Source organism: Danio rerio, chromosome 13, assembly GCF_052040795.2.
Source record: "Danio rerio strain M-AB ecotype USA chromosome 13, GRCz13ab, whole genome shotgun sequence".
Classification (NCBI taxonomy): domain Eukaryota; kingdom Metazoa; phylum Chordata; class Actinopteri; order Cypriniformes; family Danionidae; genus Danio; species Danio rerio.
Window position 1 is genome coordinate 40,538,892 of NC_141033.1, and position 20,367 is coordinate 40,559,258.

Here is a 20,367-nt window from a genome sequence, read left to right on the forward strand (position 1 = left end):
GTCAGCAGGTGATTAATTTAGAGACATTTCTCACGTTTAGCTTTCTCAATAATGCATGCCAATTTCCCAGGCCTTTTTTCATGAGTGTCCTACAGTATATGTAGCATGATCACTTAACATTCAGTACAGGAGCCATACAACACAGTGGAGAATACAATCTGAACTAACAATTTCTTCATTTTTTAGGTCACTGCTTAGTTCTTTTTGTTTTTCTAAAGGAAGAATTTTAAGCATATTTCAAAAAATTAACAAATATTCTAAAGGACCTCATAAAAATAATACTCATCCAGAATATAGAACACTCATAATCCTTTCAGTTATTAGTATTGACCAGGCATATGGTGGTAAATTTCTTAATTATCTAACAAACCCAATTAAACTGGCAGCCTAACTTTTCATTTTCATTGAATTTGCAAGATGGTGCTTGATTCTAAAGTGACTAAAACCCTTCGACAGCAGATTATCTAGACGAAGATCTAAGAGACTTTTGAGTCACACCAAGAAGAGTTGGTAATTTTAAATATGTTTCTAAAAATGTCTAGAATATTGCAGCTTTAAAGTCCCCTAGAAAGGCTGGTCGTCCACAAAAGACACATGCATGAAAGGACAGAATAATGAATGTTTTAAACTGCAGCAGTGTTTCTAAGCTACAGGGCAGAGTAAACATCAGAACATTTTTCATCAGAACATTTTTTATATCATCTTCTAAAATATTTAGTTAATTCCCCCTGTTTATCACTCAGCCGGCAAGCAATTTTCATACAGAACTAAAAACCCATTCACTCAGTAAATCGGTTAAAGCAGTTCCATAAAGTTGAAAATATGAAATGGCAAGCCCAGAATCCTGACCTAAACCTAAAAGAAAATCTCAGGAAAATCCTTGGTAACAAAATGATGTCTATAGGAAAATCTAGAGAACTGAGGAAGAGACTCAAAAAGAGATAATTAAGATGGTAGCTGATGTGAGAGACTACTAATGTCCTGTGAGTGATGTGCTGTGAGAGACTGTAGCAAACTTTCCATCACCCTGTGCTAATGTGTGTTTTGAGAAAATGAGTGATGGAAATGCCAAATTTTGAATTGAAATGCCTTAATCTGCAAAAGTTTTTTCTCACTTCAGGGGGTTTTGAACTTGTGTGAAAAAGGAAATATCGTAGAGTTGCATTTGCTGGAAAAAAAAAAAAAAAAACTCTGATGAACATTACATTATTAGTGAACATTACACCCTTTGTGACCTGCCTTGTTTACTGTTGGCTGCCAATACTAAAGTCAGCTGCTCTAACAACCGAATTATTTATTTTTTGTGTTAATAAAATTATACTATACAACAACTACAACAATATTATAATATTATCAGGGCTTGACATTACACCCACCAACCTGCCAAATGTGGGTAGATTTCAGCGGTGGCGGGTAAGACAGACACTCCCACTAGCCACTTTGGCTGGTTTAAAAATCATTTTCCTGGATAATATTTTTTATAAGCAGGGTTCGACAATGAAGATGGTCCAATATGCATGCAAAGGCGATCTTGGAATTGAGAAGCAACACGACTGACAAAAATAATTGCGTTTGCGCAAGCAATAAAAAATAAGTGAATACTAAATGAGAGGATAATCACTCGCGCAAACAGCTGACTGCTCCCTTTTCCTTGCGTGAAGCAAGTGAGTCTAAAACCACAACTGATTCGAACAGGTCTCTTTTAAGTAGACTAGACAAAAAGTGATGAACCTGCACCCAAAGTCTTGCTGCTTTCAAGACTTCCAGATGTGTCTTTTTGTAAGCAGCACCGGTTGCTTTCGCTTTAACCATTCTTTGAACAGATTATTTAAAGATCTAACATTAACCGTGTGTGATCATCTTTTCATTATCACGCAGCATGTTTTTTACCTGCTTTCTTTTGCATTAATATGGTTTTATTATCATTTTTTACAATAACATTGCTTTAATGGGGCCTTAACTCTCCATTCATGTGTAGTTAACTGATGATCTGGGAACTTTTGCCAGGATAGATTACTGTGCATATGTTTTGTTAAATAAAATGTAAAGTATACAGCTATACTTAGTTTCTTTTGACATTTTTAAAATTTGTGGCAAATAATTAATTAATTATTTATGTTTGGTGTGGTCAGAGATAAATTAGGTAAATCCTTCATTTTGAGCTCTGAAAATTATGTCAAATAAAAACTAATTGTAATACTACGAAACCATGACCCATTTGCTCATGAATATTAAGCAAGCTCATACATGACACACAAAAGTGAATTGAATGAGGAGGCATATGGAGATAACGCAAAATCTAAATCAAGTCATCTTAACGTCAAAGTTTTATTTGTATAAAATATTTTCCCAACAATAAAATTGTGGCTAGTGAAAATGGTGAGTGGCTAGTAATGTTGGAAAAGTTCATGTCGATCCCTGAATTTTGTGTGTGTGTGTATATACACACACACACACACGCACGCACGCACGCACGCACGCACGCACGCACGCACGCACGCACGCACGCACGCACGCACGCACGCACGCACGCACACACACACACACACACACACACACACACACACACACATACATACATATATATATATATATATATATATATATATATATATATATATATATATATATACACACTTAAAGATTTTTAAGTAAAGTCAACAAATGCCTTTAAAAGTGGTTTACTCTCTTTTTCAAGTCGCTTTTTACAGTCTGAAAGGCTGATGTGCTGTAAAAGTCAATAGGTTCATTTACAAATAACTAATTCTGTCAGATGTAGTCTTGGACAGGACACAAATAAATAAAAAGGCTGGTTTAAGATATTCAAACTATTTCAGGCAGAAACAAATAATTTCTGATGGCTTTAAAGGAATGCCCCATTGTCAAATTCTTAAAAAATATAATTTGTTAAGTTTTGATAGTTTTTTAAAGTTTTCGTTTTTAAAAAACATGTTTAAGTGTATACATGGTCTTGCTCCTAAAGTAGTTTGTGAGTTAATAAATAAATTTAGTAGTGATGGGGCGAAGACTAGAGGGGCAGTAAGTGGGAATTGTAGAATCCGCAGATGCAGAACCGCTGTGGGTCAGTCATCCTTTTCAGTAAAAGGTTCACATCTATGGAATGCCATGCCTGTTCATTTAAAGTTACAATCAGAACTCCCAGTTTTTTCTGTAAAGCTGAAAGAATGGTTGAAATCTTTACAGCAATGTGAACATTAAGCATTACTCTTTCAGGTTGGTCCCATTTACATTTCTCTTTATCCATATGGACTTGCATCTTATGTTTATGGCTCTGTAAATATTGTACATGTTTGCTGTATTGTGTTTTATTCTTGCCGGTTTTCTTTATTATTATTATTATTATTTTTATTTATTTTTTATTTTTTATAATGTAAAGCCTAACCAGGGACGAAGGCTGCAAATTAGCTTTATGCTATATGCTTTATGTACACAACATCGGTTATCTTTGTATAACAATGTCAAGTGTAGTGTCCTTGTAAAATAAACAAGCAAATAAAAAAATAAAATAAAAATAAAAACATATTGCTAAAACAATATGACGAGATCTTCTAAACGACTGCAGATGGAGTTATTTCTGTATTGAACCTGACTGTTTGCTATGTCTGTTACCTCACATTTCCTACAGTCTGTGATGATATATTCTCTTTGTGAGTCAGTTATACAGGACAACTGATCAATCCGCTGCTGCCATCCAATTATGAAGTACTATATAAAGTCATAATTTCTATTTTATGCTTCTCAGAATTCCATATCACCACAATGATAACAGGGACCATTTCCTATTGAAATTACCTCGTCACACAAAGAGAAATGTAACAAAAGGACGCACTTGCACCCACACATGTACTTTTCGCAATTCATTGCAATATAGGAGCAGAGATAAAATCGAGCAGGAGAGAAGATAAGGACAAATACAGAGGGAAGCCGTTTACGGACTAGTTAGAATGGGATACAATCGCAATCTAACGCAGACTGGAGCACAAACCGCTGTGATGGGAGGGAAGAAATGAAAAGGGGGAATGAAAATGGGAAGCGAAAACAGCCCAGAAAATGAAAAGCTTTTGTTCTGCATGTGGGATACCTCAGAGAGTTTGCTCAAAAAGCTGAACCACCAACTCAAATTGTATTGATGTGCAGAGAACGAGCCATCAAAGTGTGGAACAATGTGCACATGGTCTGCATGGAGCATGGTCTTTGGAGGCCCAAATAATCAAGCAACACAATCTGAATGAAAGTCAACTTAACGGTTTTTAGTCTATGCTTTTAAACAGGTAAATTTGATCACATAACATGAAATACCAAATAAAATAGAAAGTATAGAATCAAATAAAAGTGAATAAAAAATAATAATAATATCAAATATAACAAATACCAAAAACTAAAAGTAAATTAAGGGCCAATCCCAATTTTATTTATTCAAGCCTTCCCCTTGGTCCTTGAAACAGAGTGTGAAGAGGAAGGGGTTCAAAATTTACCCCTAAGAAGTGGGACACCACTACAGCACCTGCACACATTATCATGTCATCATGATCCCTTACTACAAAAGAGATCAATGATGTGGCTGCTGCAGTTATTCCAGATGCACATTTCTTTGGTATTTATCTTCAGGAAATCACTGAGGGCAACAATATCATATTATCAAAGCGATATAATGTGGCAATAAACTCGTAACTGTACTGTGCATTTAAATCGTGGCCACATAAGTCCTTCGCCTTAGCCCTACACACCTTCAAGCTAATGAGAATTGAAACACCCCTTCCTAATCATGTAAGGGGAGGGGATAAGGGGTAGAATTGGGATTGGGCTTAAGTCAATTATATGTAAAATACCCTCCACCCAAAAATAAAATACCTCAAAAACTAATAAAAAAATAAGTATTTGTTTAAATTTATTATAACAAAAGAAAAATATCAAGCAAAAAAAAGAAGATTAATAAATACTAAGTACTGTTACAGTTTATCACTGTAGGCAAATGTAAACCTAATGCAAATAGGATCTTAATGTATACCTGAAGAAACTTACATTTTCTGACAAGATCTGGTGCCCGAGCTGGATCGTATTTATCTGGCAACTTTCTTGCTGTGAGGCGACAGTGCTAACTACTCAGCCACTGTCACCATACATGTGTAACAATAAAATAAAATGCAATTACTATTATAAAAATAAATAAATAAATAAATAAATAAATAAATAAATAAATAAATAAATAAATAAATACTACAATAAATTCAAGAAAGAAAGAAAATAAGGGGAAAAAGTAAGGAACAATATGTGAATTAGAAAGATGACAAATTAAAATTTAGTATGCAAATATAACAACTCATCAATTACCAAAGTAAATAAAAGTGTCTAAATCAGTAATATATCTGCATCTATATTTTTCAATTAAATACAACATTATAAAATATATATAAAAATGTAAAAACAAATTGTAAAATATATTAACCACAAATAGAATCACTAATTAAAAACGGAGAACTCAAATGTCATTTTTATCAATATAAGTAAAGAATTAAAAATGTATCATTTAATTATTTTTCAAATAAAAACAAAATAATAATATACTATATAATAAAAAAGTAAATAAGCATAAAAAAATAAAATAGAATAAAATATACAGATTTTTTTATCAGTAGAGGTCATCAGTGAAATAATGGGAGCCTTTGAAATCACAGGCGATCAAAACAAACAAGCAAAACTCATGCATCTCTTCGCATGTCCCTCATCATCACAACGTCCCTCATGTATCCGTACTGACTGTACACTCTCTCATCATTTATTCTTGTCTGCCCTCAGGTGAGGGGTGTTACTGGTCCTGTTCTTGCTGTACAACTATTTAAAAGCAAGCTGCTGTGTAAACACAAAAGGTTTGTGCCTGCTCAGCTGAACAAGCGGCCGGGTGTGATCTTGTGGCTCGGCGCCTGTATCTCAATAAATGTTGCATGAAAACATCATTTGCATGGAGAGATATGAGCAGTTTTCTGTCGGCTCCTATCTCTTCTGTTCAGCTGGGGCCCTGGCTCATTACTGCGTCACATACTCATGTCAACCAACAAGACTAGTTCAAGAATAAAGCATGATGAGCTGGAAATGAGAATAGATCAAGCAAGGACACAGTGTTGAGTTTACCAACAGAATAACTGTGCTGTGAAAATGCTGAGGCAGACTCAGTGAAATGGTGAAGGTAGGATTAATCATGTAATGTAAACCTTCTGACTTTTTGAATTCTTTATTCACTAGCCAGGTTTCTATCCTACCTTTAAGTGAATCTTTTTAAAATTCGCCAAAAAACAGACTAACAAACAAATAAAAGCAATTTAGGTGTGTTTCCATCAAGTCATTAGGGGCCGTTCACACAGAATGTGGTTTTTCTACTGCTCAATTTTGTTTTTAATGTAAACTTGCTATTGACAGTCGTGTTCGACCATTATGCTCTTGTCTTTTAAAGCAACTCATACCTGAGTGCTGTGTTTTTTAGTTGCAGAGTCAAGTTGAAAGATCTTCAATTTTTTCTTCAGCTTATCACTGTCAGGTCTAAACACATTGGACTAATCAGAAGAGCTTGGGGGCGGGGAAAAAGTTGCATGACAACTGTTTTATCATGGCTGAGTAGGTGCTTATTGTGGCTTTGTCTAAAATATCCGATATATACAACATAGGGTGCTTTCACATCTGTAGTTCGGTTCATTTGGTCGGGACCAAGGGCAATAAATGATTTTCACACCACACTGCTGGCTTTGGTTCGAACCAGTTGAAAAGAACCAAAATCCACTTATCTGAAAAAATCCACATCTTTGATTGGCCAGATATTGTTGAACATATTTCCTAAACTGTTTATCGATTGGTCAGAATTCACGTCCGGGAAAATACCAATGAACTCCCGCAAGTAAAAAGCGGCACACACAAAACGTCGCTTTTTACTACATAGGGACAACTGTGCTGACTTTTTGTATCCCTGTTAAGACAAATTATACATTTCGAGAATGAAGCGCAGTCGTGGCTGGAAAACAATGTTTTAATGCATCGCACATCACTTGAGGAGGTGTGAATTAATTTAGCTAAACTGTAACATGGTCATCTTGCGGAAATGTTACCCACGATCCATAAGGTAATGTTTTTCCTTCTCTCTCTCTGTTGGTAAAGTGCTGTCAACAAATATTTTTCCTCCATTTCCCATAATGCACAGGGCATCGGCCTACGGCAGCTGGATTAGTCCAAAAGGCACAGTACTTTTTGCAGTTGGGTCTGTTTTAGTTAGGATCATATTCTCACTACAAACTAACCACTCCAGGGTTCATTTGAAAGCATACCGAGACTACCTCTTCAAGCAGGTCTTGGTACGCTTTTTTGGTTCACTTTTGGTGCACACTCGAATACGATTGCAGAATTCACACCTATCCAAACGAACCGCACCAAGAGGGAAAACAAACTGTAGTGCAATTAAACCGAACTAAATGAGGCAGATGTGAAAGCACCAATAGAATCATTCTGAAAACATAGCCATATGCATTTTTGGAAATCGCGAATTATGTAGCCAGAGCTACATATGGCTGCACTTAGTCTTTAAAATTAATGCTACTGGGCAGTGTAACGCCATTCCATTTTGTGCCTACCAGCTGACCATTTACCTCCGTGTGGACAGCATGTCTGTACATACAGTTTCTGTATGTAGTAAAATCTGAAAATGTGGTTAAAATCAGTCTGCCGTGAGGGCTTTTCTTTTTTCTGGACTGCTTTTGAAAACACTGTCGGTTGGGTTTAGGGAAGTGGATGGGTGCTGGTCAATCTGGGTGGGTCAGTCAGTCAGGCAGTTGACAGCAGCCTCTGGTGGACTTGAAACCAATTAAACTATTCAGATGACGCTCTGTAGTGTGGCAGATATATGACACTGAGTTGTAGCTAGGCGCTACGGACATTAATATATTTTAATATAATATAATATAATATAATATAATATAATATAATATAATATAATATAATATAATATAATATAATATAATATAATATAAATAATATAAATAATAATATAAATAATATAATATAATATAATATAATATAATATAATATAATATAATATAATATAATATAATATAATATAATATCCATTTTTGACTGGTAGTAACTTCCACGAACAGATTAAAAAATATATAATATAATATAATATAATATAATATAATATAATATAAATAATATAAATAATAATATAATATAATATAATATAATATAATGTAATATAATATAATATAATATAATATAATATAATATAAGATAAATTATAATATAATATAATATAATATAATATAATATAAATAATATAAATAATAATATAATATAATATAATATAATATAATATAATATAATATAATATAATATAATATAATATAATATAATATAATATAATATAATATAATATAATATAATAATTACCATATTTGACTGGTATTAACTTCCGTAAAAATATATTTTAACAACTTGTGTTGAAAATGTTGAATTTCATCAAGTGCCTTAAGTCCCTTTAAGTACTACTGAATGAACAATGCTCTGCTGTTTCTGAAAAACTTAAAACACCTGTACCCATATGATTGGAATGTGTAACAGTTCATATGGTGAATCAGCCATCGCTATACAGACAGACAAATCAGAGACAGTTGCTGTTTAATTGTATTGTTGATTCCTATTATCAAATTTAATAGTAAGCTTGATAGAAATTATGGAGAGTTTGATGTTTTCCCATTCAAACAGAATGTCCGATAGGTGTTTCAAAGTAGAGTGAAATGACCAGCCTTAAAGGGACATTTGCTATGCATGTGTTGATCCTTACAATGAGCTGAATGAAGAGTTAATATGAAGATGTGTAAATTATGACAGAATATCTTGTTAAACAAGTCTGCAAAAGACAGAGAGGTTGAGATTACAAAAAATGTACATCATCTTTGGGGGTCTATGTTATTATTTGTGAGAATACTGGCTGGGTTTCAATCCACTGGTTGTGTAATAACACGCAGTGTATCTGCCAGTCGATCCATGTACTAAGATATAAAGTGTGGGCTGAGATCGGCTATGAGTCAGAATGTGTGTAGACGGAGAGAAAGAGAGAGAATGAGAAAAAAATATAGATAAAAGATGGTGGCATGCGAGCCTACGCGCATCTCCAGCTCAGTAATGTATGCAGCGGTGGATGCTAATTTCCTATTTCACTCCTCAGAACAGAAATCCGCGGATTGCCAAAGCACTCTATTTTTATCCCTCCCCAACATTCTTTTCATTTCCTCCGTGATACCATTACAACAGTGTGATACAGAAAAAACTCATTCACTCACTGGCCTCTGGCCTCTCTTATCCCCACAGACTTCATTCGCTCAGGATGCCCACAGCGACAGAACGGATGCCATGCCGCTTTGATTGCGTTTCGCAGGTCACGCAAGTGTCAACGAAAAGGGGTCAGATGTATAACAAGGAAAAAAGCATTTGGCCACATCATAGTTCAAAACTACCAGATGCAATCTACAAGGGGCACGAGCACGATCATCACGCAGTAACATGGGCTTTCCTCTCGGTGGATTGTGGGAAGTGATGAGTCAGACCTTTTCCTCTTATAATTTTCTACAGTGGAAGGGTAAAGGGCTTCAGGGTGGCCACTAGAGATGCACATTTTGTTAAGTCTGACAGATAAATTCAGCAGAAAGCTCGGGGTGGGATGAAGGGAATAGGTGGGGTTTCAATTTTGTTCTGTGTCTTGTACATACAGAGATGAAATGCTGATTTATGAGGTAAATAAAACTTGCTTAAAAAAGTTCAAAAACACATACCAGCACTCAGTGATGCACACCCATTTGTTTAATTACATTATTCCATCATTTCTTGATTTTAGGGAACTGTTGCCAGGTGACTTTGAGCAATGATGCTGTCAATGGGCTTGCAAGTAAAACATAGGTTAACTAATAAGGGCAACCAGATCCAGATACAATTTTGTTGGCTATTCTCAATCAAGATTGCTCTGAAATATTGCCTGGCAGCTAGGTTGCTCCATGTATCATTAATGTACTGTAGATACAACTGAATACAATAACATATTCAGTCTAAATCAAAATATATTACATATTAACTTGCAATTGCAAGAAGTCTGAAGCGTGAGTTTATATCCTGAAAGTTTAAGAATAAAAAAATTCCACAATTGCAAAATATAACCTTAGCTTTTTTGCAGATCCAAGTTTATAACTCATGACCTGGGCTTGACAGAATCTGTGTTTTTGCTATTTCTGCATATATACTTACACAGTGCTGTCACATAACCAGCAATCTGTTCCTGAAAGATCGCTGGCATGCTACACATGTCATTCATGAACTACATATCCCAGCATGCCTTTGCACAAACCAGTCACCATTAATCACACACAGCTGAATATCGTCATCATCAATGGTTTGGACTATTTATACACATTGCACACACCAGTCAGTGGGAATCTTTGTTTGTCAGTACCTGTATGGTTTCAGTGAGTGTCGTCCTGTTTAGTTTTTCCAGTTATGTTTTGATGATTGTTTTGTAACTTTTTGTACTTTGATCATCGCTTTGTTTTTGCAATTTTCGATGCCCTTCATGATACCTGAGTTCTTGTTTTTTGACCTCATTTGTTTTTGCCTGCAAGAATAATCTTTTTCATTAAAAATTGCATTTGGATCCAACCTCTTATCTTCGCTCCCTTGACATCCGGTGACAAGTGCATCCGGAGAGCATTCATAGTGCGTCACTTTTTCGAATTTTTTATTTTTTTTTGTGACAGGCTTATTCCAAAATGGATTAAATTAATATATTTCCTCAAAAATTCTACACACAATACCCCATAATGATTATGTGAAAAAAGATTTTTCAAAATTGTTGCAAATCTATTCAAAATAAAAAACCTGAAAAATCACATGTATGTAAATATTCACAGCCTTTGCTTGATACTTTGTTGATGCACCCTTCGCACCCTCAAGTCTTTGAATGCGATGCCACAAGTGTGGCGCACCTGTCTTTGGGGAATTTTTCCCATTCCTCTTCGCAGTACTTCTCAAGCTCTATCAGGTTGGATGGGAAGTGACAGTGTACAGCCATTTTCAATAGGACAATAGGAGCTCTGGCTGGGCCACTCAAGGACATTGACAGAGTTGTTGTGAAGCCACTCCATTGATATTTTGGCAGTGTGCTTTGGGTCATTGTCCTGCTGCAAGATGAACCGTCGCCCCAGTCTGAGGTCAAGAGCACTCTGAAGCACGTTTTCATTCAGGATGTCTCTGTACACTGCTGCATTCATCTTTCCGTCTATCCTGAATAGTCTTCCAGTACCTGCTGCTGAACAACATCCCCACAGCATGATGCTGCCACCATCATGCTTCACTGTAGGGATGGTGGTGATGAGCGGTGCTTGGTTTTCTCCAAACGGAACACCTGACTTTCACTCCAAAGAGTTAAATTAGAGTCTGACCAGCCTAGAGAATTTTGTTTCTTATGGTCTGAGAGTAATTCAAATGCCTTTTGGCAAAGTCCAGAAGGGGAGTGGCTTCTGTCTGGCCACTCTACCATACAGGCCTGATTGGTGGATTGCTGCACAGGTGGTTGTCCTTCTGTAAGCTTCCCCTCTCTCCACAGAAGAACGCTGGAGCTCAGACAGAGTGACCATCAGGTAACTGATCCCCTCCCTAATAAAAGCCCTTCTCCCCTGATCACTCAGCTTAGATGGCCGACCAGCTCTAAGAAGAGTCCTGGTGGTTAAAAACATCTTCCACCAATGGATGATGGAGGTCACTGTGCACATTGGAACTTTCAAAGCAGCAGACATTTTCCCCAGCCTTGTGCCTTGAGACAATCCTTTGAAATGTGATTTTTGTTTTCACATTGTCATAATGGGGTATTGTGTGTATAATTTTGAGGAAATAAATGAATTCAATACATTCTGCAATAAGGCTGTAACATAAAAAAAAATGTGGAAAAAGTGAAGCGCTATGAATACTTTCCAGATGCACTGTATATAGTCAAAAAATGACAACCAATCTGATCACAAAGTACTTACATTGTAACCAATTATGCTGCTGAAAAAGTTGCAGTCATTGCTGTCACTTCCAAATACTCATCCCTAGTAACCAGACGGTGAGACAGTCCTCTGCATTATACAGCTGCACGCCATTGTGCCATTCACTACTGTTGAATGAGCAATAGCATCAGAACGGCAAAGGAGACACATCAGATTTCCCTGTGAAACTGTGGAGCGATCAACTGAATACAAATGTGCAAAAATATCACACTAGAACAATCTGTGCTTGAAACGCAGCAGCCATGTATTATGAGTAAGTGATCTGGTCTCTCAACGAGCATAATAATATCAGGAGGGTTTTGGAATGACAGACGAGCATGTGTGTGTGCGCGTGCTTCACTGTGATTAAAGAGATTGTGCAGAAACCTTTTTTGCACCCCCTGTTCCGCACATTCATCAGACGGGCCTCGTTTTCCTTTGATGGAAACCTGCAGCCAAAATTTAATGAAACACTTGGAACTTCTTCTTTGGCAGAAGCGATAGGGTCTGTTCTGTCTCCGCAGAGCGAGTCAAAAAATGGGGAGGCAAAGAAAATGGAAAAATCATTGGAAGGGTAAGACACCGTTTAACAGGGAAGAAAGTATGATTCAAGCGGTTACAATGGCTTCAAATCAGTGTGTGATCCTTAATAATTTTCTCTCATGCTGAAGACATCAATGGACAAATACTGCAGGGGAGATCTGGCAGAACAAAACTAGAAAGGCGTGGATATCCAGAGAGCCGCAGCTTCCTCTCATGAGCCACTCTTTCTTTCTATGTGTACAGAAATGTGGAGGATTCTGCAGATTTTGAAGGTTAGCACAATGCTTGCCAAATCAAGGGTGATTTAAGATAAATCATCGCAAACAAGGATGACTATAAACTTGACTCTCTTAACTGTACTTTTAACTTTTAACTATTTAACATTAACCAAAATATATCAAAAAGGGCCATGTAATGCAAGCAACAACATTTCTGTAATATTTTAAATAAGAGATGTAGTATTTCAACATGCCATTGTTTTCAGATTCCAACATTTCTTTCGTAAGCTGCAAAATGTATGAGCGCAGTATGCATTTGCATGCTAGCTATCAATACAGCATTTATTTGTGTGGCACATGTTTTTTTTTTTTTTGATGCAAGAATCAATGTATGCCAAGAATCAAACATTCAGGGTCGGTATTAAATTAACTAAAGCTGACAGCACATACATTTAAGATGTTATTCATTCATCCATTAATTATTCTTTAGCTTAGTCCCTTTACTCATCAGAGGAAGCCATAGCAGAATGATCCGTCAACTTATCCAGCATATGTTTTACACAGTGGATTCCCTTCCAGCTGCCACCCAGTACAGGGAAACAACCATACACTGCGGACAATTCACTTATTCAATTCACCTACAGTATAGTGCATGTCTTTGGACTGTGGGGGAAGTCGGAGCACCCAGAGGAAACCCATGCCAACACGGGGAGAACATGCAATTGTCACGCAGAAACGCCAACTGGCCCAGCTGGGACTCGAACCAGCAACCTTCTTGCTGTGAGGTAAAAGTGCTAACCACTGAGCCACCATGCCACCCTTATAATCTTATATTAGATTTTAAATACAGTGTGTACAGTAATACTGTCTGAACTTTGTACTTGTCAAGGCATCCTAATTTAAATGTTCTATGCAAAAAAAAAAAAAAAAAAAAAAAAAAATCACAAAATTGAATCATTACAAAAAAATAATAATAAATAAATAAATAAATAATTTTACTATTCATTATTTTACCTTCAGCCTAGTCCCTTTATTAATCAGGGGTCGCCACAGCAGAATTTGCAGAATTTGCAGAATTCAGCAGCAACCCTGTACAAGGAAACACCCATGCACACATGCCCTCATACACTACAGTCAATTTAGTTCATCCAGTTCCTCTATAGCGCATGTGTTTGGACTGTGGGGGAAAACGGAGCACCCAGAGGAAACCCACGACAGCATGCAAACTCCACACATAAATGTCAATTGCCCCAGTCGGGACTTAAACCAGCAACCTTCTTGCTGCGAAGTGATAGCGTGGATTTCAGATGGATGCCCGCTCCATGATAGAGTAATACACATCCTTTCTTATGTCTTTATAATTATTAATAAAGCTGAATGTTTTAGAGCCTAGATTATATGATGACCTTAGTGTCATCCCACTTCAGAGTAATGCTGGAATAATATGTGTGAGATTGCTTTTCTTTATGCTAAATGATTTGTTTTTTCAGGATCTACATAGCCAGGTCAGATGTTATGGAGACCTTTTGAGTGGACCAGGACTCTTGAAGAACTGGAAACAGCTGTTCCTGTTTTTATTTGCTATGCGTTAATTATGTTTAAAGTGATATTTGAAATTTTAAGTGTTAATTCTTTTTAAAGTTAATTACTTTGTATGTAAGCTGCCAGTTTGGATTTAGATTATACCAGTTTTTAACCAGTTTTGAGAAGGCGACTAAGAGTACACTCAACCTTGGGTAAGAAACAGATTGTAATTTGAGTGTGTGTGTGGTCAGCTCTGAACAGCCTAGTGGCTGTCTGACATTTGTATGCTTGACATATTGAGATATCATTCAGAATTGTATGCACGAACCCACATGAAAACTTTCTAAGTTTATGGGCTCTATTTTAACAAAATTGTGCTTTAAAAGGCACAAAGTCTAAAACGCATGTCACAAAAAGCCTTTAGGGCATGTCCAAATCCACTTTTGCTATTTTAAGAATGGAAAAATATGCTCTGTGCCACGGCACATGGTATAAAAGGGTTGTGCTTATTCTCTTAATGAGTTATGGGTGTGTTTTGAGAATAAATGTCTTAAATTCCCTTTAAGAGACAGTTGCGTTGCACCATGGCACATTTGCTTTTTACATGGCAGACTTTGTAAATGAAAAAACTAAATGGTCCACTAGCGAGAAAACAGTTAAACCACATCTGCAACACAAGGATAATGAATGAGCCTTCTCCATCCAGCCTTTACTTTCACTTTTTCTCTTTTGTGGACAAGGAAACAGTGTTGTACACTTCACTGAAGACATCCATTAGCCTATATAATTAATTTTGTTTGTTAAGAGTAAAGATTGGTTTCAAAACTATTTCTAAATTCAGATCTAATTTCCAGCAAACAAATAAATGAACAATAATAACAAAGTGTGGTCAGAAAAGTTATAAAAGTTATATCCAAGCACATGTGCTATGTCTCATATGGTCCAAAACCTGACAGGTGGACAAATCTAAGCTTGTTTTTAATAAAATAAATATAAATATGCATATAATAAATACTAATAACAATCTAAAAAAAGCAAGCTGTCATGAATAAATAATATTTGAATCCTTTAATTCTTTTTCATTTTTAAAGATAGTTGGTTATTGAAGTAAATCCTGCGTGTTATGTACATATCTGTGTGTACATCTCGATGTCAATCTTACATTGTCCTGTCCTGTCCTGTCCTTTTTTTTTTTTGGAGTATGCTGTTGTATTTTGCACTGTCATTGTATTTGCACTGTCTGTATTTTTCACTCTCTGTAATTTGCACTGTCGTTGTATTTGGACTATCTGTATTTTGTACTGTCTGGAGCCAGCACCTAAGCTTTTCACTCATCATAGCACACAAGCTGCTGATGATGTGACAATAAAAGTGATTTGATTTGATGTTTTAGGTAACATGTAGGTGAGGCGCATAACTAAAGCGCTTTGCACTGGACTATAGACCTGGTCTAATGCACAGTCTATTTCAGTTCCTCATAATAGCAATGCGCCAACAATGCGCCCTAACATACCTCTTTTCTACACCCATAAGTCCACAAAGTGGTGCAAATGGATTTACTATTTAAACAATGTGGTAGAAAATGGAAAATAAGGACTTTGCTGGTCTGAAATTAGCAAAATGTCGGGGTAAACACGTCTTGCACCTTATTGCATCGGGTGTGTGATAGGGCCCTATCTGTGTTTTAACCATTCAAGATAAAACACCTATATGTTTGATGCAGTTAATGACTTTATGTAAGAATATAATTGTTGATGTTTTGAGATTGTAAGCAGAGCTTCTGCTGTGGAAACTGCAAACTATCTTTAGCTAACTTTCTTTTTAATTGAATCTCTGCCTCCGGCTCTTTTTCGTCTGACAGGCTGGTCATTTTTAGGTTCAAACTCTCAAATATCCCTACAAAGGTGACAGTGGTAACCACTTAGCCACTATGCCGCCCATATTTTTATTTATTATATAAAAAATATTATGTTTTGCGCTGTATTTTGATTTAATTTATGCAGTCCTGCTGAGCATGAAAGACTTCTTTTAAAACCTTTGCAAAATCTTAACATCCACAAACTTTTGAACAACAATTTTTACAGCCAGTCTCAGTGTACAGGTGCCGTACATTAAAATTACCCCAAAATCATCTTGACCAAAAATCAATGCATTGGCCAAGAAACTGCCTGGAAAGCAGCTAAGCTCATCAGTACTCCAGCAAAGCAGTGGCATGCTTTTAATTGCAAAATTGTATGACCTTCAACGATTTTCCATAACCTACTCATAAAAAAGTACTGATAGAACTCATTGTAGGAAAACGGCTCTATGAATTAGTGATTCTATGCAATGGTCTGTATCAATCTTTTAAGTTAAGGACAAAATTTAATCTTGCTAGTGTACAAAAAGCAACTACAGTAGTATTGCAAGGTTAACATGGTCCTATTAGACCCTATAGATAGCAGTCTTGTAGTAGTCAGTTTTTATCGAAGCTGTAATTGAGCACTGAGGCATGCACCCACTGTTCATTTGCTTTTTTTAATAAAGATAAAAGCCATTAAGTTCAGCTGGACAATGGACACTATTGTCCTGCAACAAAAGTGTCTGCACTACTCCAGATCCTGAGAGTCATTTACTAATATCTCATCATGTAACAGTTTCCCCACTCCTTATTATAGACTGTAAACAATAAGATGCACCCACTTGTGATTCAACATTTTTAAAGCATTAAATAACTAAATTTATGGAAAATATATTAGGTAAACATTCAGTTTCATAGTCAGAATTATTAGCCGTCCTGAATTATAAGGTCTCTGTATGTTTTTCCCATATTATCTGTTTTATGGAAAGGAGATTTTTTCCCCACACATTTCTTAACATAATAGTTGTAATAACTCAATTCTAATGACTGATTAGGGTTAGTTAGGATTTGTGCCCTGATGTCACAAAAACATGTCCACACACACACACACACACACACACACACACACGCACACACACACGCACACACACACACGCACAAAGAGTGGGTTGGGGAGGTTTAGGCGGTAATAATCAAAAAGTGGGAGTGGGGGCTGGTGAGATGATGGGTCACCCCAAATGCTTGAGAGTTGGCAGCATTTTAATTTTTTTAACACTATTATATTGTATTATATTATATTATATTATATTATATTATATTATATTATATTATATTATATTATATTATATTATATTATATTATATTATATTATATTCATTTTGATCATTTTAATATTTAGTAGTTTAATAACTTTGTTCAAATAAACCCATACCTTGTGTATTTATAGCACCCTGACGTTTCTTAAAATTGTGCCTATTTAATTCTTTCTTTATTATTTTATCAAAATTACAAAACACAAAATGTCTACCTTAGAATTCATTGTACTTTACTTGTTCAATGCCTTTGAAAATGCATACCTGTTGCATAAGAACTTTCTGCTAACAAACATAACTTTTTTATAGCAAAAACATGTCTTTTCAAACTTGCAAAGTGAGGTAAGCACCTTTGTGGAGTTTAAAGGCTGTATTAGCACCACTAATACCAATACTGTTTTATAAAATCAATACTTTTATAATAATAATGACTTCATAAAATATGACAGACATCTAAAGCTTAATTCTAAAATATCAATAGAAACTTCAAATATAAATATGATGTGACTAAAATTCAGTCTTTAATGAACAGTCAGTATAAATAATAATAATAATAATAAATAATAATAATAATAATAATAAATAAATAAAAACAAATTAATAATAATAATAATAATAATAATAGTAGTAGCTATACTGTATATTTCAGGTAGTTCCAGTGTTATGGGGATACCATACCTTAGTCTATTTTACCTTATTTTAGAAACAAATTATAAAAATGTGAGACTTATAACCTGGTGTGGCTTATTTTCCAATCCGAAACATCTCTGATATTTCCAGATTTACTGCCATAACCCATTCATTACCAACTAAGCATCTAACAAAAGTTATCATCAAAAACTGCTTGACTTTAACTGTAAAACCAGCTCCAAAGTAAGTCAACTGAATTACAAAAAGTTACAAAAGAGCAAACAAAGCCACAGAACAGAAGGCCTGTAAATGACAGCACTCCCCCAGCGGGTGGGTGGGTCAGTGGGTAGGATACAGTTGGGTTGGTACTGTATATCTTACCGACTGGGCAAACACAGAGGGCGGTTCCGTCTGACTGGGCACGGCAGGTGGAGTTGTGCAGGCAGGGGTTACGCTGCAGCTCACAAGGGTCATAGGGCTGTTCACAGAGGGGCCCGGTGAAGAAGGGCGGGCAGGTGCAGGAAAACTCCCCTGGGGTATCAGACTCCACACAATGTGCCCCGTTCAGGCAGGGCGAGGAAGAACATTCCTTCACATCCTCATCACAGTCCAGGCCTGTCCATCCTTGAGGACACACACACCTATTAGGCAGAGGAGACGTTTGTAGATAAGACTTTTATATTGTTTCACTTTGTGTGAAAAAACTGAATTATGATCAAAAATGACAAATATAATAGTAATAGTATCATAATAGTATCATAATTGAGATCTACATGATTTTTTACTGTTAATTAAAGTTGGGCATTCTTTACCCATTAGTTTTACAGTTTTCAACACAAACGGGTCATTAAGTAATTTCCAATACTCTTTAATAATCTTTTAGACTATTTTTTTTTCTTTCTTCTTTTTTTTTTTTTTTTTGCATTTTTCATGTAAAACACACATTTTCACAAGTCTTTCAATTACAATTATCATCCATGGGATAAAATGCATACTGAGTTAAAATATTAGTGAAGTCAACACATTCCTATTCCTGCATTTTACATATCATAGTTACTATTATACATAAAACCCTTATATGATACTGACATAAAAAGACACAAAAATCTAAACTGTTATTATAACAAACATCACAACATAGTTTTTTTGTGCAAACAGTATTAAAACACAAGAATTGTAACTTAATTGTTAAATCTGGACAATTAAAGGCCACCTATGATAAAAATCATCTTTTGTGAGCCATTTGGACATATCTGATCTTAAATCTTGGAAAAATCTAATGCACAGTTTCCCAACCCTGTTCCTGAAGGCAAACTGACAGTACACATTTTCAAATTCTTCCCAATCAAACAGACCTAAATCAACTGATCAGAACATAATACAACACTCTAAAACCTGAAGGTAATTGGTTAGAAAAGGAATATATCCAAAATACGGTTGAGGTGAGGGTTGTGAAAATATCTAAATATTTGTATCCAAGGCCGTGTTTACACTAATACGATTTAGTTTTAAAACAGCGTTTTAGAACAAAAATGATCCACGTTCACACTGGTGTTTCACCTAGCAGTTCTGAAAATATTTAAAATTTATCATTATTATATTATATTATATTATATTATATTATATTATATTATATTATATTATATTATATTATATTATATATTATATTATATTATATTACCTTCAATTTTTATTATAACACTAGAACTAAGGCAGTCATTTTGATCTTTTAAAATGTAGTAGTTTAATAACTTTGTTAAAATAAAACCTTATTATTATAGTACCCTGACCTTTCCTAAATGTGTGCATATTTTATTCTTACTTCGTTATTTTATTAAAATTACAAAACACAACATGTCTACCTCAAAATTCTGTCAATGCTCTGCTCTACAGTATTTTTGTTGTTATCTAAGGTATATTTAAAAAATTGTATCTAATGCTGTGTTCACACCAGACCCGTTAAAAGTGTCAAGCATGAGTGATTCACATGTTAAGTCAATGCAAATGCGCAAATAGACATCCTGCAGCATGAATGAAACGCGAACTGAGTGTTTTGCGCAAACCGCTCGAGTTCGAAAATCTGAACTTCAGCAGACATTCGCGTCGCATCAACGAATCTGGAGCTTGCTCTTGTGGGGGGCTTGATTACGACATAGCGCCCAGGGGAAAATCCTCCTACACACACCACTAGTTCATCAAACTGGGCACTGCTGAATGCTTTCATCATC

The 20,367-nt window shown here is 35.5% G+C and overlaps 1 protein-coding gene across 9 annotated transcripts in view; it reads right to left on the reverse strand.

Annotated features, from left to right (window-relative positions):
- eys (EGF-like photoreceptor maintenance factor) overlaps nucleotides 1-20,367 on the reverse strand; it is a 531,033-nt gene that overhangs the window by 243,338 nt on the left and 267,328 nt on the right. For all 9 annotated transcript variants that reach the window (NM_001442782.1, XM_087277984.1, XM_087277990.1 and 6 more), the window contains 1 exon segment: nucleotides 18,521-18,780. In NM_001442782.1, the coding sequence (NP_001429711.1) occupies nucleotides 18,521-18,780 (260 nt within the window).